Below are 13,358 nucleotides of genomic sequence, written 5' to 3' on the forward strand. Positions count from 1 at the left end.
GGCCCATCCTGCATCAGCCTGATCTACTGGGTTGCTAACATCCACATCCCTGGGGCTGCAAAGGCCTCGTTCCTTCTCTGCATCTGTAAAAGGGGACAGCATGCAAAGTAGCGGGGGGAGGGCCTCAGTGCTGATTGTGGCCCCTTGCTGCTGTGAGGCGCAGCAGACTGTTCCGGGGGTAGGGGAATAGGCCACACATCACCTCCACTGAGGCCGGGGGCCCAGCGCTCTTCACAGATGGTGACAGCGGCTCCAGAAGGGAAGGCCTTGACTGAGGCCACACACTGTGAGCTCTCGGCCGGAACCTCCGCAGCCAGGGCCTCTGTGCTGACCTGGGGTCACAGCGCTGGGCGCATGTGATTTCACGTCAGCCTCGCACAACCCTGACATGCACAGGAAGAAGGAGGCTCGCGGCTCAGGGGGCCCACAGCCCCACACACCTCAGGGGTGGTCTTCACCCCGTACTTGACGCGACTCCGCAGTCCATCGGTGCCGCAGCCGTCTGAGGGGTAGGAGGGCGTGCTGAGCGTCGTGCCCGGCGGGAGCTTGTCGCACAGGTTGATGGGCTGATCTTCGGAGGTGGCGGTGAAGTCCATGGGGGCCACAGCACCGTTGCCATTCATCTCGGGGAAGGCGGGGTCGCCCTGCGTGCTGCTTGATGTGGATGGGTTCAGGGTGGAAGAGCCATTGCCGCTGCCACTCTCAGAGGAGGAGTCATCTGGAACAAGAGGCCTGGGTGTGAGGCTCCACCCCAACACCTACTGACCCTACAAGCCCCCTGGGGTATCATGGCCACACCAGCCACAAGGAATACTTGCCCGTCGTCCTCACAAGCATCTCTGGGCAGGAGATGAGCATGGCTGTCCCCTTTCGGGGCTCCAAGAGGCGAGCTCTGCCCCTACCTGACGTAAGGGCAGGGTCCCTCCACCAGAAAACAGACCATCAGGAGTAGAGTGTGCCAGGCATGGTGGCCCCCTGCACTCCAAGCCCACGGCACCACATCAAGGGCTCAAGGGAGGCTTTGGGGAGTGAGTGGCTGCAAGCTCAAGTCTGACAAGCCTGCTGCATGCCAGAGGTCCTCGGACACCCCAGAGGCCACTAGGGGCTTGACTACCAGCCCCCTCTTCCTCTCACTCACCTCTGCCTTACCCCTTCACACCCTCTCCCCACAGCAGGCTCTCAACTTCCTCCATCCGCCTAAGGAGAACCTGGCTAATGCATTAGCCCTGCTGTGACACCCCCGCCCCACTCCTTCCTGCACGCAGGCCCAGCCTTGTCCTGGCAGCTGACCCGGGACAGCGTGGCCCCACAGCTGCCTCCGGTGTCGGGCCACCCAGAGCCGGGGCTGCAGGGTCTGAGGTCTGCACTCCCTGTACCTCAACGGGCCATCCCTGCTTTCCAGAGGTGACCGCCCAACAAAGCTCTGCTGAGGGCGCCCCCTGCTGCGGAGAGCACAACACTGCGGGGGTGGGGGTGGGGGTGGGGGGGCGGAACTTGAACGGAGGGGCTAGACTTTCTCAGATCGAAGTCCCGGCCCCTCTCCCCAACCCAGGCCCGGCCTCCTGCCCAACCAGCTGAGATGGCAGAGGCCAAAGCCACTCCAGCTCCCCGGGTCACTGTCAGGTGAGTCCCGCGCGGCTCCCGGGGGCGCCCAGGTGCCCGGAGCTGTTGGGGGAGGGGGGCCACAGCGAGCCTGACCGCCCCCAGGCCGCCCCTTCCCCCAGGCCAGGGTCGCCCGAGGCCCCACCCCCACTCTCCCGGCCGGCAGATTATGAAGATTTAGTCCCCGGGGCCGGGCACTGGGCACGCGCACCGCCGGAGTGTCCCCATGGCGACGAGCGGCTCTGGCACCCCAACCAATCGCTGGGCTCCCGGCTGCCCGGGGGCGGGGCCCGGCTGCCCATCAAGCCGCCGAGCCCCGGGCAGAGGGGGATGGGAAAGGCCGCGGTGAAGTGGCACCCCTCCCCCTCGGCTGCCGCAGGTCCCCCGGGCTGGCTGCCCCTCCCCCTCTTCCTCTGGGCGGCCACCGCTCCCCCCATCCTCCTGCAGGCAGGGCAGCTCCAGGCTCGGCTCTGGGCTTACTCAGCTGCACCCCAGAGCGCCCTCTGGCCTGCGGCCCTGCCACCTCCGGACCCTCACCACCCATCGCCGCCCCTTCCTCCTCCATCACAGATGGGCCTGCTTCCCCCCACCTCGCTGATCTCCAGCGACCAGTCTAGAATGAACAAATCACCTGGCAGTATTTACTGAGCACCTACTGCAGGCTGGCCCGGTCCCAGGCTGGGACATAGAGTAACAAGGGCAACGCAGGTGCTGGCCCTCCAGGAGGGGCATCTCCCAACCAAGGAGAGTGGCTGCTCTCCTTCCCTGCAGTCACACCCCTGTCTCCACTCCACCTTTTCTCCAGGGCGGGCCTACTCATTACTCCTTGGTTCTATAGCCTTGCCGCTCCGCTCGGTGCGGCCCAGGCTCCGGCCGGGTGTGTTCTTAGGCCCAGGGCCTCTGTAGCCCGGATCCCACTCCGTTGGCGGCCGCAGGGCCTCCCATCTCCAGGCCTTTGCTTGGGCTCTGCTGCCTGCCTGCCGCGGTGCTTCCAAGCTCAGAAAATTTCCCTCGGCCTTCAAGGCCTGGCTCAATGCTGCCTCCTCAGGGCAGGCCTCCTCCAAGGTCTCTAGGAAGGAGGTACTCACAGCCCTGACAAAGCTGGTCCCTGTCCCTCCTAGAGACTTCATGCCTCCTTAGCCTGGCCCGGGTGAGTCCTGACAGCTGCCCACTTTCCACCGAGGCAAAACCTGTTGTTGCTGAAGACGCCCTCACACACTCAGAAGCCTCTTCTGGAGCTGAGGATCTGGAAGGCGAGGATGGACACCCACACCTGCTGGTCCTGGGAACTCCTATTTGCAGGTGAGACTTCACACCCTGGCATCATCCCCAAGAGGCCAGCTGCCTGACCTTGGAGGGCTTGGTCTTCCTCCAAGAAAAGGGTTACTGGGTGGGGGGCACCATGCCTGGCACCCAGTGAGCCAAGGTCCCCGTGCTCAGCATGGGCATCAGGCCCACAGCCTCCTGTGCTGCCACAGCCCTGCACAAGCCCAGAGGTGGCACCCCAACTGCCTGCCTCGCTGACCAGGTTAGCTTCCTTGCCCTATACCTCTGGCAGGGGTAAAGGGGCACAGGGGAAGGGGAGAGGGGAGGTGTGCATGCTCCCGGGCCCCTTGCAGCTCAGGAGCCCAGACTGGCCCAGATTCCTGGAGCTGCCAATTCCTTGCCCCAGGCCTGTGCACCTGTGCTGCTCAGCCAGCTGGCCCCAGGTACGCACCCCCTTCCCCCTACTCAGAGGCTGCCTTAGTCTAGTATGGGAAGCTGCTGGGCAGGTGCGAGCGGGAGGTACCAGGATCCAGATCACGCATTCCAAACTGTTGGAAGAAACCGGAAATCTACACCATTAGGTAAATACTCGGATTTAAAAATATTGGCAACTGACTTACATCGTTTACATTTTGAAAAGCCTTGCCAAATAAATGGATAAGACAAAATGTGGTCTATCCACGCAGTGGAACGTTATTCAGCTGTAAAAAGGAACGAAGTACCACTGAGACACACTTCAACGCTAGGGCCTTGGAGCACACGATGCCGAGTGGAAGAAGCCAGTCACAGCGGGACGGACACTGACTGGGTCTGCGCGCGCGCAGCGTCTAGAGCAGGTCCCTTCACGGGGGCGGAAGGCATGTTAGGGCTCCCAGGGGCCGGGACGGGCGAGGACAGGGAGCTGCTGCTTCACGGGCATGGAGTTTGTTTGGGGTGACGAAAACCGTATTTTGGAAATAATGGTGTTGCTTGCACAACACTGTCAGTGTACTTAACGCTGCAGAATTTTCTACTGAAAAATGGTTAAAATGGCGATTTTAACATTACACCATATTTACCACAAAAATCCCCCCCAAACTAAAAAAACCAACCACACCCAAAGCCTTGAGCGGGCCAGTGGGGCCCCGGTTCCCAACTCCACATGCTCCCACTCCATTCCTCCACAGGCCAGGGCTCGCCCGCCTCCACACAGCACCCAGGGGCAGGGGGAAGCCAGCACCCAGAGCCCTCATCCCGGGCACAGAAGGGTCTCGAGCTGTGCTCCCCAGTCCTTCTGCTCCGGCCACAGTGCACCTACACCACCTGCCCACCCACCCCCGGGGCCGCCAATGACTGGAGTCCAACTTTCTGCCGACTGGAGGGGCCCACGGGGTTTTAGGCAGCACGCAGAGGGGCTGTGGACTGGGGTGGACATGGCTGGGCAACCCTGAAGATGCCACTTGACCTCCCGGAGCCCCAGTTTCCTTTCCAAAGGGGTTCCGTGTCCACAAAATAGAACTTGTATGGTATAGACAATACCTGGTAGAGAGAGCAGGCACCAAACGACAAGCTGGTTCTCTCCACCCGCCTCCCCCCTCACATCACCGCGCACCTACTTCCCACACACACGGGCCTCCCTGAAATCTGAGGCGGCCACACTGAGGGCCCACCCCCCAATCTGAGGCCGTGCCCACCCGTGTCCCTTCCTTGGGGTCAGGCCCGTGCAGGACACCGGGAAGAGAGCAGTGAAAAGACAGGGGTGGTCACTGTCCTGGGGGCTCATCCTCTGGCAAGTAAAAACCCAAACATAAGGGTTCTAGCAGAGACAGGGCTCCAAAGAGAGCCGTGAGCTTTCTGGCCCTTGGTCCCTGCGCCTCAGCCCGCCAGCCCTGACTGCAGGGCCCCATCTCCAGTTCTCATCCCAAGGACGAGGAGGCCCTCTGAGGGAAGAAGGGATGAGGAGGATGGGAGCAAAGGGAGGAACAAGCCTTCAGGAGGAAGCTAAGCTGAGAGGGCCCTGGGGCCAAGGCCCCCTGACCCTGGGGCGGGGGGGAAAGGTGCTGCTGGGGGGCTGGCGGGTGGTATGTGTCTGTCCATGCCACACCCCCCCACCGCCCCGAAGGCAGTGGCAGCTGCAGGGAGTGAATTTAAACCCCTAAGGAGGAACCAGACTTCCCCCAGAGGCAGCCCCCTCGCTGCACCCCACTCCAGCCTGCTATTCCCGCTTAGGACACTCTGTCCCCAGCTCTCCCTCCTCTCCGGGGATTTGCTTCAAGGTCACCTTCTCAGTAAGACCTCCCTGCCCAACTCTGACATGCTGACCCCTTTACCTACTTTTTTCCAGAGCATCTTAATCACCTCACATACTCTGTCTATGGCCTGTGCCCAGCCCTGCAGACCCAGGGTTAGCAGGGCTCTATAGGGTGGGACCAGATCATTCCTGCATCTCCAGAAACCAAACTCCTCCCTCTGGTGAGGGCACGCTAAGTCTTCCAGGATGAGCACCTGCCCCACGCCCGGCCAGTCAGCACAGCTCATCCCAGTATCCCAGTGATCAGTGGGCATCTGACCAAGCTGGACCCATGAAAGTCAGTCCCGGGGCTCAGGGCTACTGAGCCCATCCGGCAGGACTGAATGGCTGGCTTGGACAAATCCCCCCTAAATCCATCTGTGCCTAAAGCCAAAGGACCTAGGCTTTCTGGTATGGGAGCCAGTCATTTCCCTACTACTGAAGCTAGGCGGAGGCCGGTTTGGTCTCTGAGTGATCTGCAACCCTCCCTCTGGGAGGAGCCGAGCGACCAGAGCCCGAGCCAGGCTGTGTTCTCACTGTGAAGCCCTGGGCTGTCCCCCCAGTTCAGTCCTGAGGGGGCTGGTGCTCACAGGAGGGGCTGGTGGCAGTCCCGGCCCCCGCAGCGCCTTTCAGGGAAAGAAGAGAGAGCTGTGTCAGCAACCCAGGCTGAGGTTCCGGTCCACTCTGAATTTTTCCCTCCTCCCCACTCCCTCCAAAAAAGTGTGATTTAAAGGAGATTTAGGTACTCCAACTCATGCCCCATTCCCAAAAGAGACCGGCGGAGGGGGAGGGGGGTGAGCAGGTGTGGGGCCTCACTGTCTCCCAACCGACCTTGGGCACAGCCGTCTCCTTGGCTCCTCTTATCTGCAGGCCAGGGAGTTGCCGCTGACGCCCTCTTGGGCTCGGACACTTTATGACCCTGTGAAAGAACCCAGCTGGCCCCATGGGCAGCAGGGCCCCGGCGCACGGGGTGCAGGAGCTGGGCCTTCCAGGGGTGCAGGCCTCCGGCCACAGGGCCGAACCCGCCCTGACCCGGCTGGGCGTGACCCCCTTGTCCCCGTGCCATCCCCGTCTGTGCCACTGTGCCGGGAGGCCCCTCCAGGACGGGCCCCGACCCGAGGCCAGGCTGTCGGAGCCTAGGACGACGCCAGCAGGACAAGACTGCCCCCAACCTGTGATTGTACGAGTGACAGAGAAAAGGGTCTGCTGAGCGGCCAACAGAGAAGCAGCTGGGGAACGCACCCCTTCTGGACATTTGCACCAAACCAGGCCTCCCCAGCTCCGGCGAGGGGCAATGCCTGGTCCGGGCAGGACGCGGAGCCCACCACCTGTGCCCGGAACGCCTCGGGCGGGGAAGGACTGCGATGCCCATCTATTTAACGTGGGGCAATGCGCTGCTATTCAAATGGGGGAATTAGTGATGAATGGGGGAAATTGTTCCTCCCTCTGTCCCGTCTCCAGAAGGAGACAAAAACCCCTTTTACCTCGGCAAACAATGCCCTTATGTGGGCGCCAGCGCCCCGCAGCCCGCACAAGCCCGGCTCTGTGCGAGCCGCCAATCGCCACACCGAGCTCTGGGGCCACGGCCAGCGGCACCCTCTCCCAGTGGGCGACCCACCCCCAGTGGGTGACCCACCGGCTCCCGAGGCGGCCCGGGGAGAGGTGGGAAGATCCTCCATCCCCGGGACCGCGGGCCGCGCACACGGCCACGGCGGCCCAGCAGGCCCAGCAGTGCGGCCAGGGGTGCGGCTGCGGAGGCGCGCCCCCTCCTCCGTGGGCTTCTGTCGCTGCCTCCGTCGCTGCCCCTGTCACTGCGGCGGCGGCGGGCAGGGAGCGGAGGGGGCAGCAAGAATTCACACACAAAAGAGCCGGACTGGTGGGGAGGAGGGGGGAGGGCACACTGGAGCCCCGCCAGCCCTTCCTCCTCCCGGCCGCTGTCGGGGCGCTGGCTGCCTCTGAATTTGGGTGTGCACCTCACCGGGGCCGGTCCTCGCCTGCTCTGACAAAGGCCAGTGGCCCGGGCCGTGTTTACATGATGCATAGTTCCCAGGAGCACCAGGCTCCTGGCAGGCTACCCTGCTCTTCCTCCCGGAAGGAAGGGGGAGGGCCTCGGGGTCAAACGGGGGACACAGAGGAGTCCGGGGAGGCAGTACCACTGGGATCCCCCCATCCTGCAGGAGGTGCCATGCTGGGTGCCCGCCCCACAGTCCAGCGTTCGGGCCCTGGCTGCCCACCCAGTCGTCCCTCGGGAGCATCAGCCTACCCTGTGCTTCCAGCGGCAGGCCCCCCGCTCCCGCCCGGCTCCTAAGGCCACCAGCCCAGGGCCACGGGCACCTCCGCTGCGCAGCCCCGCCTTCCCGCCCGGGCTCGGGTGACTGGGCCCTTGGGCAGGCACCAACACCTGGGCGCTCCGAGCCCAGAGCAGCATTCTGGAAACGGAACGCCAGCCAGACATGGAATTTCCCATTTCCTAGTGGCCACAGTTACAAGTGAAAGGAAACAGAGAGAATGCATTTTAATAATCTATTTTATTTAACCCAGTATATTCAAAATCTTATTTCAACAAGTAATCAATACTGTGCTAAAATGGAGCTATTTTACATTCTTTTTTCCTAAGTCTTTGAAACTCAGTGTGTATTTACACATACAGGCACCCTCAATTTGCAGAGCCTTTTCAACAGCCCTCGATGGCTACGGTATCAGACAGTGCAGACCTAGGACTTCCTAATTTCCCCCTAAAACCGAAATCATTTCTCTCAGTGTGGGAACCCTGGGGGCTCTGGCCCCTCGTGAGGTGTCCAGCCCAAGGATGAGTTTGGGTCTTGGGAGCAGGTGGCTGGAGCAGGGCTGGCATCAGGGCAGTGGGGACGGTGCCACCTTCCGTGGGGTGGGTACTAAGTGAGTGTCAGGCGCCGGGCACATCCACTGTCCCTGACTTGCACAACCGCCCCTGCAGCAGGCTTCAGGGAGGAAACAGAGGTTCCTTGAGGGAAGTCACTGGTGTCACACGGAGTGAGTGAAAAGCCTGGATGGGCCCCTGACTCCCCAAAGTGCCTGCCCTCTCTCCTCTAGGCCTCCATTTTGCATCTCTGTTATGGAACGGCCACTACCTCTGTCACTCCTCCAACACATACTGGTCAAATATGCCCCGGGGGAAATGCTCCCACTATGGACAGGCTGGGTCTGTGTCTTCCAGGCCCGACGTCTCCCTGGCCCCACTGTCTAAGTCAAGCACAGGCCGTGAGAAATCAATGCTAATTCAATGTACAAAGCTCTAGCCAAGATGCCCACTGTACCCTCTCCTCCCCCCCAAAACAAATCATGTGTTCTGAGAGCAAACAGAACCACTTCAGGCGACCATGTGTGAATGATTCACGGGGCAGGGCCCTGCCCCGGAGCCTGCGTGTGTGCATGTGGTGTCTGAGGGCCCTGGCAGCTCCTCCACCAGCCCTCCCGGAAGCTGGCCTGGGTTCGTTGCATCCCAGTCCTTAGGTCAGGTGATGACGCCAACATGGCTCCAGTCACTTCCTGGTTCCTGGGAAAGCCATCCTTGGACGGGCTAGGGGTGGCAATGTCTCTCCTGCATGCACCCCACCCTTCACTCCCCGGGGGCTTCCTCTCCAGCACAGCAGGGCCTGCCGCCACAGAGGGCCAATAGGCAACGGGGATCTAGTGCATCCTAGACCAAGAGGCAGGAGCAGCGGGAGGGCTCGGGCTTCCCTGACTGTCCAGCAGACCCAGGCTGGTGTTCCAGGTGTGTCTAGGGGTTTTCTCTTCCTTTCTTAGCAGGTGAGCCTCACCTCAGGCTGTGCAGCCTGTCCTGCTCTGATGTCCTCCCCAGGCATGTGGGGGCCTAAGACCCTGGCAGCCTGCACAAGGCCAGGGCTGTGCAGGCCCAGCCTGCTCCTGGGATAAAGGGATCTCTCGGTGCTGTCTCCCAGCCTCTCTTACCCTCAGTGGCCAGAGGCCAGGACAGCCTAGCATTGTCTGTGCAGCCCGCAGCCCAGCTGATGATGGACACTTTCCTGTGACCTGGGACTGCCAGGGTGGCCCACAGCCAATAACCGGAAGGACTTGGGCCCGAGTTCTCTGTTCCCTGGGGGAGGGGAGGGCAGGGGGATTATTCCGTGAAGATGTTTGGAGCCTTGAATAGGAACAAACAGCTCTTGCTCTGGAAGGAAGGAGTATGACCTGTAGCCAGGGAATGAGGCCCAGACCCAGATTCTTAGACAAGTAGGGTCAGGGGGGTGGACAAGGCTAAGATCAACAGGTGTGGAAGACAGGAGGCTCAGTTTAAAAGCTCACCGCAGGAAAAGTCCCTTAGAAGCCATCCCCGGGACACCAGGGTCAGGGGCCACAATCCTCCCCCCGGATGTGACAGTGAGCAGGCTGGATGCCCACCCTTGAGTGCTGGGTCCAGCAGCGGGCCTGCAGGAAGGTGGGCGCCATCTACAGAGAACACCGAGTATCCAGGCTGGGGGGTACTGCTGGTGACGGAGCCCAAGTGGCCGGGTCCCACCTCCTACTCACTCCTTCCTCATTAGCAGTACGGCCCCCGGCCCCCCTTGCACAAGCAGCATCCACCTCTCGCCAAGAACACGCCTGTGGCATCCTTGATGCTCAGCACAGTGGCTGGGACACAGGAGTCAAGCTGCTGCCCGGGAACCTTCTCCTTGTTCTCCAGCAGAACAAACTCACTTAGCTTAGCTGCCGGCCCGTGTGGAAGCCTGGGACACAGTTTGCCAGATCCTGAAGAAGGGTCCTGGAGGACTCAGGGTCCCCGGCATGTGTGGGCGGGGTACGGGACACAAATTCAGGAGATGCCAGGACAAGTTATGAGTGTCTGCCCTCCCATTCCAGTGCTCTCCAAAGAAGCAAGATGGGGTGGAGGGGTGGTGAGCAGGGGCCAGGGACACAGGTGTGATGTTGTAAGGAAACTGTGGTCAGGACCACACAGGGGGCACGGGGCAGAGGGGAGCCAGAGGGACCTGAGCAGATAAAGAGACAGGATGGGCCCAAGTGGGGGACCAACGAGTGTCTGGAGAACTGCGAGCAGTGAAGAGGAGAAGCTGTCGCCTGCATGTGCCAACTGGCAGTGGGCCCTGGAGCCCGGTCCTCCAGCACAGGTCTCCCTGCACCAGGCTGGCCCCCAATGAGGAAATGGCCCCATCACCATTCGTCCGGCCTCCCGTCCCAGGCGTGTGCTGAGTGCCATCACCGCCTCATCCCGCTGTCCGCTGAGGGGAGCCACCTGCCCCAGGCCCCACAGCAAGGAGGAAGGAGCGAGCTGAGGTAGGGCAGTGTGGCTCTGGCCTGCCCACTGCAGGGACAGGGGGAGGCACCTGGGGAGGGGCCCAGGCCCGTGAGATCAGGAGGGACGGCCCCTGCCACCCAGGCTGCATTTCTGGGCTGTGGAGGGCCCTACTCAAGGCCACAGCAGCCGGCAGGCAGGAAGCCTTGGGCTTCTCACCAAGAGCCAGGGTTAATGGTCACAGTCACCCAGGCTGCGTTAGGCAGAAGCCAGGAATTCAGAGCAAACGACTGCATCCACCTTGCAGGGAGACCAGAACCAGCTCGGGAGACCCGCGGCAGAGCCAAGGGCCAGCCTGCAGGGGGGCCTGCCTGCAGGGAGCCCTGTCCAGCCGAGCCCCAGCCCACAGAGGCGGCCCCACGTCTCTCCATCCTCCTGGCTGCAGCCCTCTCCGCCCCCTCTCTCCTGCTTGCAGCCTGGAGTCCTAGGGAGCTTCTGGAGACACGTGCCCCAGGAAATCCCCAGCCCGCCCTTTCAGCATCTTCTCCCTGCCCAGCCCCCACCTGACGCGCTACCTGAGCCTTCCAGGCAGGCCTCAGGCCCCCTCTACCTCCCTCCATCACCACACCAGACCGGGCCTGCTCCCAGCCTCTCCCAGCCTCTCCGGCACTAGCCGCTCCAAGGCCAAGGCTGTCTGTGCGAACCTACTCCGTGGTCGGACCCGGGGTGGTGGGGAGGGGACAGCTCAGAAGAGGACACTCAGGCTGTACAGGCCTCGGCCCTACAGATGCTACCTGCAGCATGGTCTGTAATTATGTGTAAGAGGGATGCAGTGTCCTTCCCTCGAATGGCCCAAAAGCTGGCTCCAGAGCCAGAGAGAACCAGACCCCGGTGGTCACTTGTGGTCTGGGCAGGTCACTTCCCCCCAGGAGCCGGCCTGCCCTTCCCTGTAGGAAAGGCACGGTCATAGCTCCAAGTGCACGGCAGGCTCGGGAACGGGGATTCCAGTCACTGGGATGACTGGACAATCTTTAAAAATTGCCACATCACTGACAGAAGCAAATGACATTAGGAATAAAAAGGGTAGCTGCAACACTACACAACCCCTCTGCCCCCTTTTTTTTTTTTTTTGAGAAAACAAAGACTTTTATTATATACACAGAAAAGACTAAGAAAAATATGCCCCAAACATTGGTAATTTGGTATTTTTTGCTCCATTTTTTTCTAAGTTTCTTACAACCAACATAATACTTGTGAAACAAGAGGAAACAGAGGAGGCACGCCTGCCCCCAGGGGGCTTATAGCCCACAGAGGCCCCATGTTCTCGTGCCTGATTCCTCAGAGGCAGGAACGGGGCTTATCAACCTTGCTTACCATGACAGGGCCCAACACTCACAGGACAAAACCCATGAAGAGCCCCTGCATGCCTTGGGTAATGGGCGTCCGAGGGGAGGCTCCAAACCCCTGGACCATCCGACCATCCCATCCGACCATCCCATCCGCAGCAGGCAGCAGGCAGGAAGTGAGGGCACTACTTCACTGGAGGGGGGGCGGCAGTCAGGTGGGTCCCAGGCCTGGAAGAGTGGGCTCATCTCAGAGGCACAAATGAGAGGCCCAGAAAGGCCCTGGGATAGTCCAGGGCCCCTGCCCGGTGATCTCCACCCCCGCAGCCCCGCAGGAAGACGACAGCGCAGGAAGAGGGAAGCGGGACCCTCTGCTGCCCCTGGCGCGGGCTTCCTGTCTGCCGGGGACGTGAGTAATGTCCGCTCCCCACCCCCTCGCATCCCTTCTGGAGGCCAGGCCTCACATTTTCCGTTCAGGAAGGCGCAGAGCAAGAGGCCGGTGGAGCACATCGGGGGGGAAATCAAGGAGTGGGCCCTTGCGTGGCTCCCTGGCTCAGCCGGCCCTGGCCCAGCCCTGCACATGAAGGTCGGGACACCTGCGGGCTCACCTTGCCCGTGTGTGTGCGCTCGTGCACCTTCGGATTCATTCACTCATTTGATGGACATTTTCCCCCACCTGCTCTGTGCCAGGCACTGGGGTCCTCGCTTTCAGAGAGCTGATGCTATCTGGGGGTGAGGTGGACATCACACAGACCATCCCACTGACCGGGCATAATTACAGGCTGACATACTATTTGGTCCCAAGTCAGTGCTAGACTACAGCGTCTCTGGACAAAGTCTCAACTGTTGGCTTCTCCCAGGCATCTTCTATCTACCCCTAGAAGGCAGTCCCTGGGCCAAGTGTTTTTCTAGGCACCAATGATGTGCACAGAGCTCCATTTAAGACTCAAAGCCCAAAGCCTCAGCTAGGGCTTAGCAGTGGGTCTGCAAAAGATCTGGCCATGCATAGCAAGGGGCAGCAGCAGGAACAGCCTGGATCACCCTGGCCCCAAGCAGCCAGGGCTCCGAGAGTGTGAGGGGAGGCTCCTCTGGCTCCCAGGCGCCCCTGCCCATCTTCTGGGGGAGCTTCACACACAGCCAACACCTGCCAAGGCAGAAAGAGGAGGGCAGCCTTGGCACCACCTCTGGAGTCTGGTTGGATCACCCAAACTCTTTTCTTCATCTCCCATGTCTTCTGAAGTCTACAGCCCCAGTGAGGAAGCATGGAGTGCTGGTGCCCCCCAGTCTGACGTCTGCTGCTGTGATTCCAGGGAGCCAGGAAGAGCACCCAGAAAAGAAATCTGTGAGGTGAATGCTTGCAGGCAGTGGTGGACTTGGTGGGGGGGGGGGAAGGACACCTCCACTCCTGGTAAACCTCAGAGACAAGCTCCCAGGGGTAAAAAGCTAATTCACTTCTGGTCTCAGCCTTGGGACCTGTCCTGACCGCCAGGCTTCATCTGCATTTGTTACAATTGGAAAAGTGGGGGCAGGGGGAGGAAGGTGGGAAGAAGGAGGATGGAGAAGTAGGAAGGCTCCAACACATCCACCAACAGGTGTGAATCTGTGCAAAATACCTGGCTTCCTGAGA

At 61.2% G+C, this 13,358-nt stretch overlaps 1 protein-coding gene across 10 annotated transcripts in view; it reads right to left on the reverse strand.

The window, feature by feature from the left end:
• NOL4L (nucleolar protein 4 like) overlaps positions 1-13,358 on the reverse strand; it is a 130,771-nt gene that overhangs the window by 12,069 nt on the left and 105,344 nt on the right. For all 10 annotated transcript variants that reach the window (XR_012018490.1, XM_072800534.1, XM_072800539.1 and 7 more), the window contains one exon: positions 441-718. Coding sequence is in view for 9 of the 10 variants with exons in the window: in XM_072800534.1 (XP_072656635.1) it covers positions 441-718 (278 nt within the window). In the remaining variant the exon portion in view is untranslated. The remainder of the gene's footprint in view (positions 1-440; positions 719-13,358) is intronic.

This window comes from Canis lupus, chromosome 26 (genome assembly GCF_048164855.1).
Source record: "Canis lupus baileyi chromosome 26, mCanLup2.hap1, whole genome shotgun sequence".
Classification (NCBI taxonomy): Eukaryota; Metazoa; Chordata; class Mammalia; order Carnivora; family Canidae; genus Canis; species Canis lupus.